The 24,116-nt window shown below is 32.4% G+C and overlaps 2 protein-coding genes across 3 annotated transcripts in view; both read right to left on the bottom strand.

Annotated features, from left to right (window-relative positions):
* LOC138331389 (uncharacterized) overlaps positions 1-24,116 on the bottom strand; it is a 157,660-nt gene that overhangs the window by 39,652 nt on the left and 93,892 nt on the right. The gene's annotated exons all lie outside the window — the stretch shown is intronic.
* On the bottom strand, positions 1,566-23,478 carry LOC138330511 (uncharacterized). The gene is made up of 7 exons (XM_069278079.1): positions 23,353-23,478; positions 21,566-21,617; positions 19,981-20,068; positions 19,248-19,342; positions 18,587-18,658; positions 17,443-17,494; positions 1,566-1,962 (listed from the first exon to the last, which is right to left on the bottom strand). Exons 1-7 carry the CDS (start codon positions 23,476-23,478, stop codon positions 1,566-1,568), a joined length of 882 nt encoding a protein of 293 aa, XP_069134180.1.

Below are 24,116 nucleotides of genomic sequence, written 5' to 3'. Positions count from 1 at the left end.
CTGTATGTGGATTTTTTACGAAAATTAGTCGGTATGTGGATTTTTTTTAAAATTAGTCTGTATGGAATTTTTTCGAAAATTAATCTGTATGTGGAATTTTTAAGGAAAATTAGTCTGTATGTATATCATATACCCGGATATTTTGTCAATTTTTTTTATAATTTCCAACTCCCCTTTCATATCAATCTTTAATAAAATCTAACTTTGGTCAATAAGAATTTTATAATATCATTATAATGAATTTTTCATATTAACATTCTGAACAAAAAACCCTTTTCTTAGCTATATACATCTTTTTACAAGCGCTTACCACATCCGAATACAAGTCTAGAAAGGGAACTTCTGTATACTGCGTTAGACATTTAAGGCAGTTATCAACGTTCATACCTTTTCTAATCATTTCTTAGGCATATGGCTAGAATTTCCGCTATAAATATAACAAAATTTAAGTTATAAGTTACAATATCTTATGCCGGTGATTTTAAACAGCAATATATTGAAAAATAAAATCGGTATACCTCAGTATAACAGTTATATAAATCCCAAGTTTCTCCTGTGCTTATTGAATTTCGTTTATTTTTCCAATATCTTACCCGAAAATCAGGATATAGATAAAGTGTATGTTTTGTTTTATTTCACTTACCAACAACTAAGTGTACATGTGCTTATGCACGACATTCCCATTAAGAGGCATGCATCGTTAATGCAAAAGACTTGGAGACTGAGGTATTCTCGTGGGATGTCTCTTTGCGATAATGAGATATCAGCTACAGTTTCAAAACCAGAGACATAGCTCGTTTGTTCATTTTGATAATATGGATCACCTTTTGTATACCCTGAAATGTCATCGATGAGCCTGAAGTAATTGTATTCATAACAGAACAAACACATAATTTTAAGTCCGACAAAAAATGTCAAAAGAGGTACAAGGAAGAGAAAATTCTTTAAGAAAATTGAAAAACATATTTGGAAAAATTTGAAGAATTTGTACATCCACCTTTGCAAGACAGCTAATATTGAGAGATGTTCTTAATATTAATTCGCATAGCACGGATCACTTTAAATAAAGAAATAGAAATGAAACTCGTAATTAATTTATAAGAACGAGTTAAGTCTTACCTCATCAGAATGAAGTATCTCCTGACTACCACAGGCTCCTGATGAGTCTGTCTTAAACACTGATCAAATATCGATAACGCTAATGAAGGTCAGCATTTGCTTTCGACCTTGATTTTCGGCGAAAATCATTTGCTCCAAGAAACACATCACTTGTGTTGGTATCTCCGAAGAAACATTGAAATCATTGTTGAATTCGATAAGGCAGTCAATGTTCCTATACATTTTCTCTTTGTATCGAACAGGCCTCAAAATTCGATTGTTACATTTTGCATTAGTTTCGGGAAATTGCGTTGAGGCCGTCTGTACATTGTATTTAAAATGTAGGAACAAGGCCTAACACTAGTGTGTTTCGGCGGTAGGAAGCCGTAACCACAGTCTTTATCAAGGATGACATGGTAGATGGAGTCAGCCAGCGTGATGATTTCTTGCTCCGAAAACAACTTACTTTAGCAATGTGTTTCCAACATCCACGACACCCAGTCTTGAACATGATTACAGACCGCACAGTGTCTGTTTTTAAAAGCGACACCTGTAAATAGCTCAGTTACAGGAACAAAGTCATTTGGGTCATCACTAGTCATATTGTTTTCACATTTTTGTTTCAAATCAAGCTTAGTACTCGGGTAAATCTTTGGAGGACTTGAGACCATAAAAATGCCTTTCTTTTTGTTCACGCCATCCATTTGTCCATATTTAACTGCTTCACAAGAAGCCTTTTCAAGAAATGTAAGCTGTTCTTTTGCCTGTTTAAGCGACGTTTTAGTGAAATTCTTTGCATTGTAACAACAATCGTCATAAGATTCACATAACGAATCACACAGACAAAACATCATTGTCTTTCCACTGAAATAAGAATGATATTCATTATCAAGAATGTCACTACCAAGTACGAAAAGTTGCCATAGAGTAAAACACACTACCAACTTCATGTTGATCTCGCTAGAATCACAAAACTAACCCCGATGGCACTGTCTAATATGTCTGCATCTGCCTACGCACAAACATATGAACTCTCGTCTTTTTAATACGGTTTTCCATTTCATTTTGCATCGTTAAACATTGATAGACATTAAAAAGGCTGTGGCAATACGTTCTGGCATTTATAAACCAGAAAATAATAACCATCACAATATATGATACTAAAAAATATTTTTGAAATTGCAGATGTGTCTGATTATATATAAAAAAAAGTTTCTTTGGAATTTATGATATGGATATTGCCGGTAAATAGCAGATCAAATAAAACTAATTAACTATAAATGCGGACTTTCAAAACCAACATCCATAATGATATAATTGATAATTGGTGTCGAAAATTAGTCTAAATTATTCTTCAGGTATTGTTGCATGTAATGATATCATCATAAACATTACTTATTAGAAAGCCAATATAAGCTCACCTGAAATTCGTATATAATCAGAAACACGTGCAATGCAGCCTCGTGGTGTCACTACGTCCTCAAAATTACTAATTCCCTGGTGGACCTTGATTATTAATTAGAACAACGATGCTTGTTATAATATAAAGAAAACAAACAATGAAATTTAAAAAAAAGTGGATTGAAAATATCACACAGTCTTAATTTATGGAGAAATGACATGCAGTTGCGGTTTTCTTCGACCCTGTTTCCCGAAATGGCGGCCTATCATAATGGTAATACATCGTCAAAGAATGAGAGAAAAATACTCTTTCATGATTCGATAAATATAAAGAAATATATATATAATATTTCATTTCTCAAATATCTATATATCAAGGGCGCAATGCGCAGTGCGAAGCACTTCTAACTTAAAGGTAACACATACTTGAAATATAAGAAAACATCCAATATTCAACATTTAATTACACATACTTACAACTTCACTTTGCAGTGACCATTTTCTGACATATGGGTAATAACCATCGATACAATGCTTTAAAGCAAGCAGCGTTATTTGGCATTGAACATCATATCAGTGATATGAAATATATCTATGCTAAAACCTCAAGAAATGAAAATCAGTATTCAGGCTTTTAATCATCAATCAAAATATGGTGTTTTTCATCACTTTCAAGAAAAGGATTTTAGCATGTTTTTACAATATTTCATATATATTATGCCAAAATATTGGAAATTAGGTGCAAAATTTACAAGAATATATTACAATTAGATGATAGCCCCAATACAGGTGATTTATTTAGAATTTCGTCAAAACGAAACCTCCTAATAACTGATTTTAAACCTAATCAAATGATGCAAAAAGAATTAAAGGTAAACCCCAATTATTGCATATTTGACCATGAGAACTTTGACCCCTAACCTTGATCCTACCACAGGATCGAACAACTGACGCTCCATTAACAGATATTGTTAAATAGTTTTTACCAGTGAAAACCAATTGAAACCATGGCAACCAAATGTTCCTCCATTATCTATATGTCCATGGTCGTCGCTATTGAAGGATGTGATATGTCATATTATAAACATAAAAATGGTACAGTTATTGAAAAAGTTTAAAGATATTTGATTCTAGACATGATGAGTTATTGGCCATTTAAGAAAACTTGTGCATAGTGACCAGGTTACCATGGCAACCATTCTATCAACAAATGAAAACCTGCTTGCTGATCTACACACGCTCTTCAACATTACTGTGAAGATAAATTGATATTAGTTTTTAAGAGTTGCCCTGAGTTATGTTGTTTGCTTTTTGTCTTTCAACTAAAGACTTGTGTGTTATATTGACCTAGTTACCATGGCAACCAACATAATGGCAAACGGAAACTTTCGTGCACATCTACACATGGTCCTAAACATTGCTGCCAAGTTTCAATCAAGTTATTTAGCAGTTAAGAGAGAGTTACTTGAAAACATTTTTCTTGTAAAGAAAGACAGACAGGCAAGTCAATTCACATTGGTGATTGGTGATATTTTGACAAAAAAAAAATATTTAAAAGTATTATTATATAAAACACCATACACAATTAGCATACTTCATGCTAAAATAATAGGAAATAAAAAGTAATCTACTTTTAAACTTGAAGTTCTGGCTGCCAAATGAGGTATTATTGCATATTTGACCATTTGACCTTTGACTCCTAACTTTGACCTCGCATGGTCCAAAAAATGACACCATCATTTTTCCGAAAGACGATGACCTACGTAACCTCCAAAACCCGACATAAGTCACCGTATTAGTTTGACGTCGCTATCAAAACAAAATCTCTAAAAAGCCTTTCCCGGCGACCACACTTTATGTCTGAAAGTTCTGTCTGTTGATTCATTTGTATACGTCGTTTGTTAAAAACGGGCAAACGTTGGTTCTTATTGACTTAAGGTGGTTCGATACAGTTAGGCCTAAATATTTCCCCTCATTTAATTTTCTTTAAAATTTGCTCACTGAAAGATTGGTTGATAAACTGTTTATAAAGGCTTTTATTTGAAATTTGACCGTGCGGGTTTTGGAAATATTGTGCTCTCAATAGCCCTACTTTACCGTCTGTTTTTTCTCAAAATACAATTTTATACACATATTCTTGAAGCTTGGTAATTGACTGAAATATTACAAACAACAACATTTTTTTATCTTTTAAATGTAAGTTTATTTGGCTATCAATGACCACAATGTCGTTTCCACTCTTAAAAATACAATAATTTTGAATTTTTCACGCGAATGTGCGTAAATGAGGCCTATAACGGGCCAATTTTTGCATTCTAATTTCAAATTAAATACCTAATTTCAAAAAATAGTGTCGTTTAATTATCTTTGTTTTTTGTCCACATAAGAAGACAGTTGTTTGGGATATGATGAAAGAATACAAAACATATTGACCACGGATTTTTTTTAGTAATTAGCCTTTCTATACCACTACCCCCTAAAAATGACTTTTTTCAAAAATATATTATTAGACCGAAATCGAGCGGTAATATTTTTATAAAGAACATCTTATATATTGAATATCATAAAGTGTAATAGTCTGATAATATAAATGGTTATACCTGTTAATCTTATGTCACGATGCCATCGATTTGATGCTATACTATGGTGGCATATTTCTGCCATCGTGTTATATTAGGTCGAGTTATGTAATGTAACTTTGCCGAGATAATTATGTCGACCTGTCGAGTTATATCATGACTTGTTGAGATATTTATGTCGGCAAGTCGACTTACATCACGGAAAGTCGACTTATATCCTGGAAAATTAATTTACCTTATTACGACGAGATCCACGATAGTCAGTCGCGATAGTGTAACTCGACTTTCCAATATGAATATGTGGACTTGTTGTATTAAAATTCATCTTACCGACATAATATCTCAACAAGTCATGTTATAACTCGACTTGTCAACATAACTTTATCAAAAAGTCATGTTATAGCTCGACTTGTCGACATAATTATCTGGTCAAAGTTGAGTTACCCTTAGTCGACCTAAACTAACTCGATGGCAGAAATATGCCACCATACTATACAAAGCTAAAAAATGGCACAAATAAGCCATTATTTTGCCTGGATATAATATATGAAAAAATGATTATGGAAAATTCCGTGTAACGATACTACTTCAATTACCCTTTAGACAATCAATGATTTTATATTGTTTTAGCGGAAAAATATTTTATCAAAATCTATCTTTCCATCGTCAAGATATCTTAGCTTCAATAGTCGTTTGAGGCAGATATTCAAGCATAAATTTGAATTCGGCGCCAAAATTGTAGCCATGAAAAGCGTCTACGTGACAACGATCGAAGTTGATAACTTAGTTTTATCATTATTTTATTCATATAATGATACATATAATACAGTAAATAAACACATTTCGGAATCGGAAAACAAGCTTAAAGCTTATATAAATTCCTTTCCTCGATAACTTCAACTTGACCACACCAATGTCGATAAATTCGATGTCATCATACACAACTGTATGTCTTTGTATGTTTTTGAGGAGATATCTGCCTATCTAATACATGTAGATATATATTTATTATCCGAAGTAAAGTAAACTTAAACAGATTTTTGGATCCTCAATATAACCTATACGGCAAGTATACGCTTTAGAAAAAAAATCTCTTATTCTGAATCCTCGATTTACGTTCAGCTGATTACTGTAGACAGGGATATAATTAGTCTATGCCTACATGTACATGTTTAGTTTCTATATCACAGATATAATACTGTTGTTGACACTAGCAAACATGTGCTTTTTCGTAAGATAGTATTTAATCAACTGAATCAGAGTACTTCCATGCATTTTCTCAAAACGGGAAATACCTGCATCATCTAATTACAGTAGTTAAGCCTTTATCGTATATCGTTTATCTTATCGTACAAGTATACAGTAAATAAAATCTTGTTTCCCGAACGTGTTAGTGCTTATTGGGGACCATATTAGCTAAACATGATACATGTAGACATCTACATACGCAATATTCATGAAATATACTAGCTTGTACAAATTGAACGAAAAGCAGGGGTGGGGCGACGGAGAGATGAACATATTTCTGTATCTGTAGTTTTATACTAGACTAGAGGATTACTCGGCAAAATTTGAATATCTTGATTTAATTATGCATTTCCCTTAAAACACATGTATATTAAGTGTCAAATACTCACAGATTAACGGAGTTGAACAGAAAATGTTTTAATCACTTGATTGTTATGAAATCTCATTTTATTCAGTACAAGATCGAGACCGTATCTGCATATATCAGTCCGTTTGTATGAGTTATGTAATTTGCTTCTCAAAAGATACATGTAGCTTCATGTTATATTAGCCTAGCCAAATTTAAAGATCTGACAACATTATTTTTTCTAGTTTGCCGAAACTAGGTCCTAAACCTACCGTACAAACTTTGATTTTCACCCGGTATCAAGCTTTGGGCAAACCGAACTAAGTACAATATCGACAAATACGCCGTTTATCGACTATACTATCCTGATTTTAACGTTAAAAGGTAAGATATCGTTAGAAGGATAACATATAGATCGCTATTCTTCATAATCTTAGTCACAAAAGAGCTTTCATGTGCAGTTCCGAATGCACTCATTGACCCGAGGAGGTCCGAACGAACGGCGCCTTCGATCACTGTTCGGAACGTCCTTAAAGTCTAACAAGCTGATTATGGATATCAATGGAATCGTTAATAATATCTCTAACAAACTCAGGTTGTATGTATGTTCGGTTGGTGCGGTTTTCTTGAGCGATGTATTTGTCGAGAATCCATCACTATGAATTTGTTTTATAAACAGACATGTGTCCATTTCATATTTCTCCAAATCCGTGAAAAGATGTCATTTTTTAAAATACAATATGCAGTGAGAAAAGTGACTTAACCTATATTTAAATGGTACAATAAGATCACATGATTAATATCAAGAATCATATTTTTTGTAAATTCTACTAATTATTGATGTCAAGAATGGCCAGAATATAATTGTGTGTAATTACATTGTATTTGTCTTTTTAGGTTTTGTTTGATTGAATTATAACGAAGGCATTTATAAATATTAACTTCTTTTTTTATTTCACAAAAGTTGTACAGAAACGTATAACACTTTAGTTCATGCGCATTTTACACAATGTCAGTGTCAGAATCTACATTGTACTAACACATTCTAAAACTGTTCATTAAATGCAAGATAATTAAAAAATAAAATGAAAGTAAATCACAACAGGATTATTATAAATACACACTGTCGGAAATTTTCATATTTAAAGATGCTCCACCTCCGGCAGAGCATAAATGATACTCATCATTTGAACAGTTATTGGTATTTAATCATGTATTTATATGTCTAATTAGCACAAAAGGTAACATCAAATAATTTATTCTACCTTTGATGCATGCGCAATCTGTACTTCATTCCATATAGGATAGAGTGCCACAGAATTTTTTTCGGGATGCAATTAATCATTTTTCATATTTTTAACTTTAAGTAAAAGTAGAAGCTTAAACTTTTCAATGGTATAAAGTAAGTAAATTATTGTAACTGAAGAAAAATACAAATCGTCTGCTCCTGTTTTTGATTGTGAAAAATAACCATTTGTCAGCGGTGGAGCATCTTTAAGCAAGAGCTTACATAACAGAAGAAAAACTAGCAAAAAAAAGGTTAATAACTTTTGGTCATGTTGTATTTTCTGATATATTTCAATTGATCTGTGTCACCGCCAGGGTCGCTTGCGTCAGACGGTATAGTATCAAACTGCCATCCTGCACCCTGCGTATTTCCGATACAATTAAGAGTTTTAGTGCCAGCGATGTTATTCGTATTGACACCGTAATACAGAAAGAAATTACACATATCCTGTACGTGGCTATATCTGAAACATACAAGTGTCGGTATATAAGTGTTTTATTGTGTAAGTCACAGGAAACATACACGTGTCGGTATATAAGTGTTTTATTGTGTAAGTCACAGGAAATATAAACGTGTCGGTATATAAGTGTTTTATTGTGTAAGTCACAGGAAACATACAAGTGTCGGTATATAAGTGTTTTATTGTGTAAGTCACAGGAAACATACAAGTGTCGGTATATAAGTGTTTTATTGTGTAAGTCACAGGAAACATAGACGTGTCGGTATATAAGTGTTTTATTGTGTAAGTCACAGGAAAGATAGACGTGTCGGTGTATACGTGTTTTATTTTGTAAGTCACAGAAAACATACAAGCGTCGGTAAATAAGTGTTTTAGTGTGTAAGTCAAAGGAAACATACACATGTCGGTATATAGGTGTTTTATAGTGTACAGTTCAGTTCAGTTCTTTATTACTTTAAACCAATTGGTTTATCAGTACAGTGCATATATATATACAGTGCAGATAGGAAAAACAATACCATATGTACAGACACACAACATACTCGCAGCGTACACGTATGTAGTGTAGAGAGATATCTCACATTACGATATATTTACATTCGTCACATTTATTTTCTAACTTTCATATAATATGTCATCCATTATTGACATATACCATTAATATGTTATTGTCACACAACACGTTTTACCACTCTCATTTTACATTTATACATTACTTACAGAAAAACTTGTTTTTTTATTATTATTGTTCTCATATTATATCTCACAATACTCACAATACATTCGTTTATAATCCTATTTTACATTTGAACGTTACTCGATTTATATCCAATAATGTTCTTACATTACATCTACACGTTACTCATCTTACATTCACTAACCAGCGCACATTACATTTATACGTTACATTGTATTAACTATATATTATATACATTAGACGTTACTAGCACATTACATTAATATTATTATTTCATGTTATCTCATTCTTACGTTACATAACGTATACATGATCTTGTTCGCATAATATTACATTTACGTTACTCACATTACAGTAATAGTATTTTCACATATAAATGTAACATTACATTCTATATTATTAACACATTAATTTAATCATTCAAATAAAACCTTCAACCACGGCATTGATAGTACATGTACGTTAGTATTAATACGGTATGCCATTTTTCATGCTAAACTTTCTCTCATTTTGCTGCTTAATCTGATAAATTTGGCTAAATTTGACGGATCTTTTATTTTATCTGTTTTCATTAATTGCACAAATTTAAAACATACTAGGGTTTTGAAAATAATATCTCTTGATACACTTACTTCTCATATCTTTAAAACTTTCGCATTTAATAATAAAATGATATTCATCCTCGATATCCCCGCTATTGCATGATGTACAAATTCGACTACTTCTATCTGTATTGTTATAACGACCTCTCTCGATATTTAACTTATGTGACGACATACGAATTTTTGATACTTCTTTCAAATTTTGAGTCCCTATAGATTTTGTTAAATATTTCTGTAGACCAAAACCTTCGTGAATATATTTGTACAATGAGCACTTAGAGGATAATTCTATCTGTTCACTGCAGTCTTGTTGGAATATATCATACATTCTACGTTTGATGATATCAATATCTTTGTCAATTATTTTATCACTATGCCAAATATAACCTAACCTCATTCTGTATAATTCATCTCTGACACTATCCGACCAATCACGCCCCTTCTCAAGCATTTCTTGATATATAGCATTTAAAATACAGTTATTTGAAGTCTTTAATTTAATCCAATATTTAAAAATTCTTACTTTTCTCACAATAGCCATCGATAATCTGCCTAATTCTTGATATACCATACAATTTGCTGTACATTTCTTAACTCCTAATAATCGTTTGCAAAAACTCAAGTGCAATTTTTCTATACTTGGTGCTTTGTGAAACCCCCATACTTCACTACTGTAATTAAAAATACTAGCAACATAGGTATCAAATACATGAATTTGTGTTTCAATGTTAAAAAAGTTTTTCTTAATATATACATTTGACACTGCAAAAAGAGCTTTCTTACCCTGTTCAGAAATTCTATCTTGTGCTTTCCTGAATTTACCGTTAAAATTTAGAAGAATACCAAGGTAATTAAAATCGTTTACAATCTCTAACTGGCAACCATTATAAAACCAAATATCATCCTCTCTTAATTTTCCTCCGTTTCTGAAAATTAATACTTTAGTTTTATCAGTATTTACAGTTAAGTTCCATTTTTTGGTGTAATTAGAAAGTGAATCTAGCATTTTTTGTAAACCCTCTGCAGTTTCGGATAAAAGTACCATGTCGTCTGCGTACATCAATAGAAATAGATTAAGTGTTTGCAATTCAATAGACGGACAGTCATCTGTTAAAAAACTCATCTCACAATCATTAACGTACATTGAGAACATTAAAGATGACAATATTTCGCCTTGGAATAAACCGTTCTTGCACTCGAAGAAATCAGACATTTTATTATTAAACTTAACACAACATTTGACATCATTGTATAATGAACGTATTATACGTAGCATTTTCCCTTCCACGCCCTCTTTGATTAATTTAAACCATAAATTCTGCCGATTTACAAAATCAAATGCTTTCCTAAAATCAATGAAACAGCAGTACAATCTCTTTCTGTTTTTTAATGTTTTGCTTATTAAAGATTGTAAGACAAATATAGCACCAACTGTTGACATATGTTTTTCAAAACCAAAACTGTGCATCACTTATTTTTGAATATTCATAATCAAAATCAACTAGTCTATTGTTCAAAATTGAAGTGAAAAGTTTCCCCAAACAACTTATTAAAGTAATGCCTCTATAATTATTAGTGTCATTCTTATTACCCTTCTTGAAAACAGGAACAATGTTACCTATTGACCAGGATGTTGGATAGTTACCAGACTTAAAAATATTATTAAACAATACTACTAGGCAAGGCAAAAGAACATATTTACACTTAATAAAATACTCATTAATTAGTAGATCCTGACCACATGCTTTAGATGTGTTTAAATTATTAATAGCTTTAAGTATTTCTTTCTTAGTAATATCGGCATCTAATTCATTAAAAACTGAATTAGAAATATTGTTACATGTATCATAATCATGTAAAAAGTCGGTTACCATTTCATTCTCTGGAGGTACAGTGGAAGATAATTCATGAAAGTACACGTATTCGTAAAAAGCATGTTCGTCCAGGTTACATTTAACACCCTTATTTCTTTTCCTGAATTTTCTGTAAAAAATCTTCGGGTTATGTTTTCTCATGTAATTTAACATATTGCCTTGCTGTGCTTTATATTCACGTTTGAATTTACATTCTAACCTCTTGTATATGCGTTTTTTTGTACAAGTTTATTACGGTTTTCTCTAGATTTATTAGAGTTAAAAGAGGACAAGCATTGCTTGTATTCAATATATAACTTTTTACAATTTTCATTAAACCATGGCTTATCTTCCGTTTTGCTCTTCTTATCTAATCTGGGGGCACATATACACGTATACGTGACGGCTGTAAACGGCAATAGTAATTCATTCATTTTTTCGGTAAATTTATCAACACATTGATCAATGCCTTCTTGACCAGTGTCATAATATGTACATGTATTCAATAATTCCGTACGATTACATTCCAATATAGTGTCGATATATAAGTGTTTGATTGTGTAAGTCACAGGAAACATACAAGTGTCAGTATGTAAGTGTTTTATTCTGTAAGTCACAGGAAACATAAACGTGTCGGTATATAAGTTTGTTATTGTGTAAGTCACAGGAAGCATACAAGCGTTAGTATATAAGTGTTTTATTGTGTAAGTCACAGGAAACATACACGTGTCGGTATAAAAGTGTTTTATTGTGTAAGTCAGGAGAACTATAAACGTATCGGTATATAAGTGTTTTTATTATGTAAGTCACAGGAAGCATACACGTGTCGGTATATAAGTGTTTTATTGTGTAAGTCACAGGAAACATTTCACAAATCTGAATAACCGTCAAATCACCCATCAGCAAACAAAGATGTTTTCCAAGAAAACTTACCCAATGTCTATCTTGCCATCGCCAGTTTTACGGAAGGTACATCTGGTGCCCTGAAAATAAAGCATCACGTTCAGTTACACGTGTTATGTGACTTGAAGGAACATGAACTAAAGTAAAATTCTCATAAAATTGCAATCAATAGGTTCTCCATGTTATTAAAACTTTAAGACTGATATGCATGCCTCATTATCCATTTATTGGTTTAATTACGTTGGATTATGATAGTGTTAATAGTTTCTACTCACGACTATGTCTCCTGGATAAAGCACTAATCCTTTTTACATGACATCAAACATCACCTGTTAAAGGGATGTTGCTACATTTATTATGTAATGGAATGATAACTATGACGTATTGTTTTCTTTTACAAAAGCAAAAAGACATTCCTACAGATGTTACGTAATTCTTACACATTTAATATCTTAATATACAAATAGTAAACATTTTCTCGTATATTTTAAAGATGAAAATATGAAGCAATGGAATATGTGAATCAATTGCCCGATCGCATGGTGTATTTTATAACCAGTAACCACGCCTTGTAAAAAGTCACGTGCGGCTTGATTGACAACTGGGGATCCGTCAACTAGGGTGCAAAAACACTGACGCGTAATATATACGAGGAAATGAAGGGATAATCTGAGTAAGTCTTCTAAAACACAAGAAAGTATTTAAACTCGAGACGGCAGAAAGTTCACAAGATCTTTAAGCAGGCAAATCAATTATTAGATCACAGTACATCAATTGTATATTATATCCGCATTTTAAATTGTAGGTTAGGCGTAAGGCAGCGATAAGCGATAAGATACCTTAGGTCAGCTTCATACTATTTAGTCCGCTAAACCTGCCTATATTATTAGGCTTTTTTAAAAAAAATTTTGCCTAATATATATATATTAGGCAAAAAAAAAAAAAATAATAAAATAAAATAAAAAAGCCTAATAATATAGGCAGGTTTAGCGGACTACATATTATTATACTTTTAAAACATTGATAATTTAAGAGGTCAAAGGTCAGAGGTAACAAAATTTATTTTTGAACTGTGACAAACCAATTCTTTCGCAGACAAAGAATCAAACATATATTTACTTCAAATGTTTAATTTGTTAGCTTTTTGGTTTATTTATTTTTACGTCCTATTAACAGCCAGGGTCATGTAAGGACGTGCCAGGTTTGTTGGTGGAGGAGAGCCGGAGTACCCGGAGAAAAACCACCGACCAGCGGCCAGCACATGGGATTCGAACCCGCATCCCAGAGGTGGAGGGTTTGTGGTAATATGACGGGACATCTTAACCACTCGTCCACCGCGGCCCCTATAATTTGTTAGCACTTACTCAATGAAATTTTCAAGTTTCATCCTTTGACATTTGACCTTTGAAATTACCATCATAAAATATACAGGTGATTTTAACGTATAATCGTAGAGTCAACGGGAAACGTCTCAATTTGATAAATCATTAAATCTATAATCATACCTTTCGTTGACATAATCTAATTATGATTAATAGGTTCGCCCGACATCTACTAGTGGGAACAGGGGTTTTCCTCAGCCTGTCTCTATCCACTGGCCCCGTCTCACAATATACCCAGACAACGCTACGCCTTGCAGAAAAAAACGAGAGGATTTCTCAAAACTAAACTCGTATAAAAATACAGACCCAGAATACATTTAATTATTTAAAGTTCATAATAACATTGCATCTTTATCAACAAAACAAATGATAATGCGTCGATCAAATAGTGATTGGACAATGTTTTGATTGTGTTAATGGTGGTATGGACGCAATTGGATACCGACATTCAATGTTTGAAAACATCACGTTGTAAATCCCCTTCCTTTATTTGTATACATTACTGACAAGCATTATTCTGTCATTATGCCGCCTAAAGATCAGTCTTTAGACCAATATATAAGACCGAAAATGTTCTTTAGTTAATTATGAATTCAAAGCAAATCAAACTCATTTGTCTACTTCGGTTGAAAAATGTTAATGTTATGACATTTTTCAATTGTTAATGAAATTCGAGATGGCGGCCATCTTGATGACCGCCAAACATTTTTGCTGCGTCAAGCCAAATATGAAAACTTTGCTTAAAAATTACCATTTTTGAGCTCAAAATCCCATTTTTTTCATTTCCTGCGTAGAAATAACTACATATATTGGATTATACAACACCGGTCGAGGTTGACATAGTATGAACTTCAATGCTTATTTTAGATCTTTTATTTAATTGATATTGGTTGTACGTAAGGGCATTGTGTGGGGTGATTGTATCGCAAGAGTCATACGCATAAGTAAATAACATATAATTTGCAGTAATGAAGGGTGCTTTTTTTATTAAAAATGCTGTTTACGCTGTTTGTAATGCAGATTTGTAATTACTTGAGTTAGTTTTTTAACACTATTTTTCAATAAAAATATATGGTTACTGCTTGACACGTGACATTAAAAACATTGACGTTCCGCACTGAATCAACAAGTGAAATAACCAGAATGCTACAAATGGAATGTAATAGATTACTCGTCTAACTAATAGTCTAAGAGGATATTACACGGGTGGTTTCAGTTTATTAACGAGCATTTAGATATATCGAGTTTAATACATTTAATATAACGTAGTCATGAGATTAAGATTACATTTCTATCATAACTAGTATTTATGGAAATATAGATAGAAGTTTCAATATCGTTTTATATAGAGTTTAGACCGGGATTTGATGTTTCATCATGCGACGTCATATATTGATTATGACGTCATTATTACATGTTATGTCACAATAATGTTATTACATTTGTGTACTCTTATTGATAGCATGGATGAACTGGCCTGCTATATTATAAACTAAGTGGCGAATACTTCCACGCTATGTATAGGTTGTGTGCAAACATAATTTCTACCACATTGTACAAATATATTGATATTCCAATTACGGGGCGCCGATTCGGACTTTATCTTTTTGTAATCAAAATTAATTTTGTGTACACAAAACAGAATTCTGTCATAACGAAATCCTTTTCGTCATTAAAAATTATCTTCCAGCACACAAAATTAATTTTTGTCTACACAAAATTCATTTCTGTCATGACAAAATTCATTTTTGTGGACGAAATTGAGATTTGTCAGACAAAAGTGAAAATTAAACACAAAATTCAATTTTGTTCACAAAAGTCTTTTTGTTCACGAAATCAAATATCTGGCATAAGAACTGCGCATCATTTTGTAGGCCATTGGAGTAGAAGAGAAGGGAGGTTACGATTCATTGGCAATTGTTCAGTTTAGAAGGAAAAGGCGAATAGACGTCACATGTGTTTGCATCACCGTCCGTATTTTTTGTGGATTTACTTAATGGATCATACTCTATGGAAAATTTTTAGGCCTTTAGAAGGGGAGGAACGATATCAAGGACAGGCTGTTTACGTATACAGAGATGGAATTATCAATGTTTTTTCGTAAATGTACATTTAATGAATAATCCGTTCACTATCACAACTTCAAAGTCTGGTTACCCTTCGCCAAAGAATGAGCGAACTGTAAGCGTTTCAACCAATCGGTAAGCAGCTTACAAGTAAAGGTCAAACATGGACTCATTTGCATACTTAACTGACGAAATGATTTTTGTCTACTGAGAGATAATTTTGTTTAACAAAATTTATTTTTGTCATTGCGGAAATGAAGTTATTATAAAAAAAAAAACATTTTTTTACAACACGAAAGTAATTTTGTTATGACAGAATCACAAAATTGAATTATGACAGAATCACAAAATTGAATTTCGTCATGACTTTTATCCACTGAAAGATTGTTTGTATAACAAAACTTATTTTTGTGATATGATATAAATTTTGTTAATCTGAACTCATTTTGTTGAAAGAAATTCATTTTTGTCTACACAAAATTGGATTTCGTGTACAAAATCACAAGTGTCCCATTTTGCGCCCCGTACCAATAGTGGATAGTAGAATTTTTTTTAACTTTGACCCGAGCTACTTTTTTCTCAATGTCAAGTCACAAATTGTCAAAGTCATTAATAATCGAATGACGCGACACTGTTGTATCCCGATCGCTGTTTGCAGATGCAGAACAAACCGCTATTGAAATCAGATGTGTTGTGGTATAGTAATATATACTTTCTTATTCGTAGCATAAAACAATCGACTCAAAATTGATACTTGTATTTGGTCAGCGTTATATCTAGCCGTAAAAGGGCCCTTTCTGTGATTTTTGTAGAATTTACGCACTTAAAATGCTTGTCTTGAACTTGGTTACATTGGTTTGATGATTATTTAGCGGGAGGTGGATGCGTCACTTTTCTGTAAACATGTCCACATGAACATGTCGTTCGACAAGGATTAGATTATTGTTAAGTATCTATATAAATCTACGTGTAGATTAAGTATCTACATGTATATAAATCTACGTGTAGATTAAGTATCTACATGTATATAAATCTAGGTGTAGTTTAAGTATCTACATGTATATAAATCTACGTGTAGTTTAAGTTAATCTATATAAATCTACGTGTAGATTCAAATTGATGTTTAGTAAGTAGGATTGTATGAGATATATGTTCTTAATTAAAATCATATGCTATTAATACGTTTTTTTACAAGTAAGATTTTTGAATATAACTGAGTGCATATTTTCCTATGAAGATATCACTACATCTTATTTGCATATGTCGATAAATAACATAATCGTATTCCGATCATCTTGTAAATGATTAATTGTGGTAGAAACAGGTAGCACAACTCAAGGTTACTGGATATGGAATTTATTTCACACACGTAAGTTAGATGTCAAAATTTACAAAAACACTCGATAAAGCTAGTTTCTTCTGTAACTTTTAAAAATAAACTCACTTGTGATAAATAAAGTCCATATCCACAACCACTCGTTGTGTAACCTATATATCTAAGAAACAATATTGTACTTACCTGTTCGTGCGAATTTTCAGACGCATATGTGCGAATTCTGCCACACATTCATCTAGAATGAAAAGTCGGAGAATCTTGAACATGCCCTATCTATGTTTTAGACAGCATAAATCATTGTATTGTATCATATTTACCGGAGTGTTACCTTATAGCCAATTATCAAATTTGGACAATTGACCGATTAATGCGGGATCATTTTGGATCGTTTCTTTAAAACCAGTTGAAGATAAATCCAGAGTTCAGTTTGACTTTTAAAACAAACATAATATCAAGAAGACCTTTCAATTACTCAACACCAAGATTCAGTAACATTTGAGAATTACAATACTTGCAATAGTAGGCCAATAATATAAACTGAATGTTGGCAGTACTGCCAAAAGTTATGATATTTACGTCTACAGGCAGTAAAGTTAGTACACAGCGTTAAACGAACATCCCTAGTCTATCATTTCATTCACATATTTGCAGTGTTGTAAATTATTATAAAGTGACGTCTTCAGCTATGTCTTCATATAAACACTCATAAGGCACAAAAAATATTTTACGGCGCACAAAAATCTTTGTTACAAATGTCTATAAAACATCGTAAATCTCTTTCCATTCCTTTGAATGTTTTCCATGGCTTAATTCCTCAAAGCATATGGTGTTAAATATATTACTGAAGAAAAAATACATTGTCAAATTTTCGCCAAATTATGGCACATATGAATTTGAAAAACATATATCTATATCCTTCTAAAACAATTTAGACAAGGATCAGAATTTAAACATGAAACAAGAGATTCCATCTTTGAAATTAAACTTTCTTTTGCGTCTTCCACTACTTTTCAACGATAAATACATAATACATATATACTTAAACACACTGAAAACATTATTTGGAAAGAAATAGCACAGGGGATGGGGTTCATATATAAAACTTGTAATCAATACATAAATTTATGCTAATGAATCGACACCTGATTGGTGAAATCAGGTTCAATTGGTTATTTTTACCGCGGATTTTGTAAAACCCTCCCTTCTTTAATCTTAATTGGAATACTAAAGGAGACATTACCATTAACACTCATGATAATATGTTATAAAACATTAAACCATCGTGTTTAACCAGATACACATTGCTGTTGTGTTCCTCCTGCCTTACCAGAGATGTCGTCTCGGCCGTGGACCTGTAGTATGAAATGACGGGCTCTATCTCCTGTGTATATACCGGTATCTGTGATGAACAAATTGTAAAACGTCATAGCTAGATGTTTAGAAGAATACAGCACCCCTTGAAGATGAGACAGGAAAATCTCAATCCGCGGTGTAAAGTTATTAAGTTGTCAAGCACGAGGCTTAGCGAGTGTTTAATAGCTTAAGAATCTTAAACGTAGTATTGTGATTTACCTATTCTCGTCAGTGTCAACAGGGTTATGATAATTTCTTCTTAACTAGTTCGTTTTCGGAATACATGCTTTGACATTGTATAAATGACATGATATAATTGTTCTGAACGTGCAGGCTGTCTTGATCTGGGTAAAATAGATGTAATGCCTTACCGTGACCGAAGTGTGTGTACTTTGACCAAGTAAGAGAAAAATATTGATCTGTTTCTCAGAATTCATTAAAACAAAATCAGCCTGGTATTAACGATGAGATTTGATAAGTCTATCATTAGGAATAGAAATATTGCAAAAGATGCGAAACGAAATTGGGATATTGACTCACGTAGTGAAGTGTTTAATATTTGAAAAATGTATTAATCATTCATAAAAAGAATAACGAAACTTGACCAGACATAAAGGAATACTTAGTTTTTTTACCTTTAGGCAATGTCCAACCTGGGGCGCCGTTCGTCCAGGAATACAAAAATACCCTTTTTGTGTTTTTACAAACATGATTAGGATCAACGCACTCCCTAAAAGGTAACATTTATTATAAAATACATATAGTTAATATTTATTGTACTTATTGCATTTGTAATTCTTTGAATTGTTGTTTCTGTATCCTACTGACTATGTCATGAGAAAGATGACATTTGAAGTATTTAAAAATATACGTTTCATATTCGAACGTAAAAGAGGTAAGGCACAAGATTTTTCGGTTCGTTTCGACCTAAAAAAAATTAGTTTTGGTGCGAGACTTAGAAAAGCCGAGATGACGATTATTTGCCGAGTCATCTCGGCTTTCCGTATCCAGCACCAAAATAAAACTTGTATTGTAAGATACTAGCCGTGTATTCTGTTTATCCTGCAACTAACCATAATGACACTCAAACGCAAGTTAATTGCCAGTTATTGACTTGGTTCACCGAAAGGTTTAAGTTTTGGGTCAAGTAAGAAAAATTTCCGTCAGATTTTGAACATATTTACGTGACAGATACAGTATTTTGTATTGACGGATAAAGCACAAGTTTATCGGGCAGTGGATATCCATCAGTATTTGGGGCAGTTGCAGGATAAATAACACTAGTGACATATGCAAAAATATTACATGGGCAAAATCACTGGATACGAGGCGTGTTATGTGATAAATAAGTATATAGTTTGAACTTACCAGATAGCTGCGTCGGAGTAGGGCTCATCACACATACCCACAGTAATGTGATGCACATCATCTCGCTCGCCGATTGGTAGATATTCCGCTGTTAATCAATAGTTAATGTAACCTGAGCCAGACAGGGAATTCAAATACATCAACATCATATTACGTAAGAAAATTGAGATTGGAGCAGTAGATAAATCTTGATAATTCCTTAACAATAACACGTTTAGAACAGTAGAATATCCGGATAATTTCTTTACAATAACACGTTTAGAACAGTAGAATATCCGGATAATTCCTTAATGATAACACATTTAGAACAGTAGAATATCCGGATAATTTCTTAACAATAACACGTTTAGAACAGTAGAATATCCGGATAATTCCTTAATGATAACACATTTAGAACAGTAGAATATCCGGATAATTCCTTAATGATAACACATTTAGAACAGTAGAATATCCGGATAATTTCTTAACAATAACACGTTTAGAACAGTAGAATATCCGGATAATTCCTTAATGATAACACATTTAGAACAGTAGAATATCCGGATAATTTCTTAACAATAACACGTTTAGAACAGTAGAATATCCGGATAATTCCTTAATGATAACACATTTAGAACAGTAGAATATCCGGATAATTTCTTAACAATAACACGTTTAGAACAGTAGAATATCCGGATAATTCCTTAATGATAACACATTTAGAACAGTAGAATATCCGGATAATTTCTTAACAATAACACGTTTAGAACAGTAGAATATCCGGATAATTCCTTAATGATAACACATTTAGAACAGTAGAATATCCGGATAATTTCTTAACAATAACACGTTTAGAACAGTAGAATATCCGGATAATTCCTTAATGATAACACATTTAGAACAGTAGAATATCCGGATAATTTCTTAACAATAACACGTTTAGAACAGTAGAATATCCGGATAATTCCTTAATGATATCACATTTAGAACAGTAGAATATCCGGATAATTCCTTAACAATAACACATTTAGAACATTAGAATATACGGATAGTTCCTGAACAATATCACATTTAGAACAGTAATATATCCGGATAATTCCTTAACAATAACACGTTTAGAACAGTAGAATATCCGGATAATTTCTTTACAATAACACGTTTAGAACAGTAGAATATCCGGATAATTCCTTAATGATAACACATTTAGAACAGTAGAATATCCGGATAATTTCTTAACAATAACACATTTAGAACAGTAGAATATCCGGATAATTTCTTAACAATAACACGTTTAGAACAGTAGAATATCCGGATAATTCCTTAATGATAACACATTTAGAACAGTAGAATATCCGGATAATTTCTTAACAATAACACGTTTAGAACAGTAGAATATCCGGATAATTCCTTAATGATAACACATTTAGAACAGTAGAATATCCGGATAATTTCTTAACAATAACACGTTTAGAACAGTAGAATATCCGGATAGTTCCTTAACAATAACAAATTAAGACTAATTCCTGATTACATGTATGTGAAAGCATTCTAATCAATATAGTAATAATTTTGTTTATCAACATAATGTATAATTTGTTGAACTTACCAATGTATTCGTCTGCCTTTAGTGGAAAAGCCTCGCAGCCATATTCTACTTTCTGAAGGATACGGATTTTCTACCCGAGGGTCACAAAATGTAGTCAAACCCGGGGCTTGCGGAGTATTTTTCTTTCATACCTCGATGTTTTATTGCAGTTTTACAGCTATGATATCACGCCATCTTGAAATAAATTCGAAGAAATCGACGACCGGAAGTCAATTTTCCATACATGAAAAATTACGTGATATTTTCATAAGAAATTCCGTTGTTTGCATCCTTTATAGTAAAACCACTCATATTTGTGAAAAAATGTTAAAATTTTACCGGGGAAATAGATATTTTGTTGACGCCGTGACGTCACGAGTCTTTATTGTCTGGGTAGCCATGCAATACAGCCTCAGGCGACATGAGTGTATTGCCCTGGACCAGCCAGTATTACACTCGTAGGTATGAAAGAAAACAGTGTATTGACCTTATAGTGGTGTTTGCTGACCTCCAAAAGCTTTGTTACATGTTTAAATTTGCTGACAATTTACTTCTGAGACAACTCTCGAAAAAGCAAGTAACGAGTTGAGTTAAATAGGTTGATAAATAATGCATACTGCCCAGTTGTTTAAAAGGTAATTAGGCTAATCACAGTTTAACAACAATTTTCAAATCAAGATAAAATAATCTCTGGTTATACAAATTTTACAAAGTTTTATGAGAATCTTAAGAACTTCATTATTTCCTTACTTGCTGAGTTTAGTGAAGATATAATGACAATTTTTGCAATAAATGAGAAATGAACATTTCACTAATGATATGATTAAGCTAATCATGCTTTGAACAAGTGATGTCGATATTAACCAATATTACATATTACATATTTCTGGACTTTATGTATATCTTTAAAACTGCACGTGTAATAGAACCTTTGGCGGACAGTGTATAAACCATGATTTTTATGCTAATTGTAATAAGCGTTATTCGTATACAAGACATACTTAATATCCTCATAATATAAAATACCGAAGTAAATCAATCAAAAAGTATTAAAAAGTAAAATGTATCTTACATAATATATATATCTCCACAATATTCATACAATTGGTTTGTCAACTTTGTATTTGATAGCAATATTTGAAATTTCATTTCTTTTCGAAATGTACAAATTATTTGTGACTAGCATTTTCATTGACTAAAAATGTAATGCAAATTCCAGTGATTCATGACTCATTGTATAGTAATGTTGTTTCTTTGGTTAGTTATATCTTTTATAGGTGTTACATGTTCATAATTTAGTTTTCGCATTATGTAATGTCTTGCATCACAGGTTTGTTGAACGTTAGAGTATACATAGCTCTTTGAAAAAGTATCCAATTTATTTATCCACGATTTATACAGAATACTGAAGCCAGGGAAGTAACTCGAGTTGCCTAAGTCGACAAACTTAGAAATAAATCAACATACATCACTTAAAATTTATTATTCCAGCCTCGATACTAGAGGGGTTCCGATCACTTACGATCTCTACACCCCTTGACTAACTTATAGTAAAACTGAAGGCAGTTCAGAAAGGAAAAAATCTGAACTACACAGTCACAGGCCTGCAGAGTTGCCTTTGATGACTACAAAGAGAGCGTATGCATGCACAAAGTTCAGTTGAAATCATTGAAAGTTCCAGATAATTTGCTGAAATACTAGCGTGTTTATAAACACATCCCGACCACTAGAACCCAATCTTTCATTAGATGAGTTACTCACTTATTCTAACTATACTTTTATGAAATCGTATGTAATGGTTTACCTACATTTTCTCCAACAAAGGTACTAAGAGGAAGTGTCAGGTGTTTGTAATAAACTCCCGTGTCGTCTGCCCGGTCAATAACAGCCCCGCACACCATGGAAACCGTCAAAATAGCTCTATACGTTAACATCGTGCCGTCAGAGCTTCCACTAAAAAGGTATTTACTGACGAATGTTATATAAAGCCATTTTTATATGTCCAAGAAAACAAATAAGTTTTAAAGTGAATTTTCGTAGAACATTTAATGTAACACACATCAGTGTTTCCATTAATCAATTATTTTTGATAATGTCCTACCTGACCCGGATCTAACCCAGGTCTGAACGACATCTATGTCTCTTGTTATTCTAAGTTTTTGACATTTGTGTCCTTGCTTATCGACTTCAATGTCGTTTGTGATATATATATTCAGGAATTTTCATCGCTCATGATACAGTAACGCTTTTCGCGCTGTCTTTGAAGTGCTGATTCGTGTAAAGTGATAAATGTTGCAAAGCGTATATCCGTAATTGAACCAACACATTAATTCATAATCTCGCATATAAATCATAATTTACATTTTTTTAATTTGCATTAAAACAATATATTTGAAGGTTATTAACATTTAAGAACGTTTTCCATGATGAACATACCTTGTTTGCACTAAGTTATGAAGCCTCTGGTCCACTAGTGACTGTAGGCTCGGTTATAACAAAGTAAAGGACGCCAACCTCAGCAAAACATATATATGGAAGATTAGAAACATACATTGTGGAAAAATCTATATAA

This window comes from Argopecten irradians, chromosome 9 (genome assembly GCF_041381155.1).
Source record: "Argopecten irradians isolate NY chromosome 9, Ai_NY, whole genome shotgun sequence".
Classification (NCBI taxonomy): domain Eukaryota; kingdom Metazoa; phylum Mollusca; class Bivalvia; order Pectinida; family Pectinidae; genus Argopecten; species Argopecten irradians.
Note: the sequence above shows the minus strand (reverse complement) of the source record. Positions and strands in the feature narration are given on the sequence as shown.

Coding starts and splice junctions, on each gene's coding strand:
- LOC138330511 (XM_069278079.1), bottom strand. CDS start 23,478: ATGTTAACGTATAGAGCTATTTTGACGGTTTCCATGGTGTGCGGGGCT. Junction 18,659..19,247: donor AGGTTGGACATTGCCTAAAG/GTAAAAAAACTA, acceptor TGTTCATCACAG/ATACCGGTATATACACAGGA. Junction 17,495..18,586: donor CGGCCGAGACGACATCTCTG/GTAAGGCAGGAG, acceptor TTTTCATTCTAG/ATGAATGTGTGGCAGAATTC.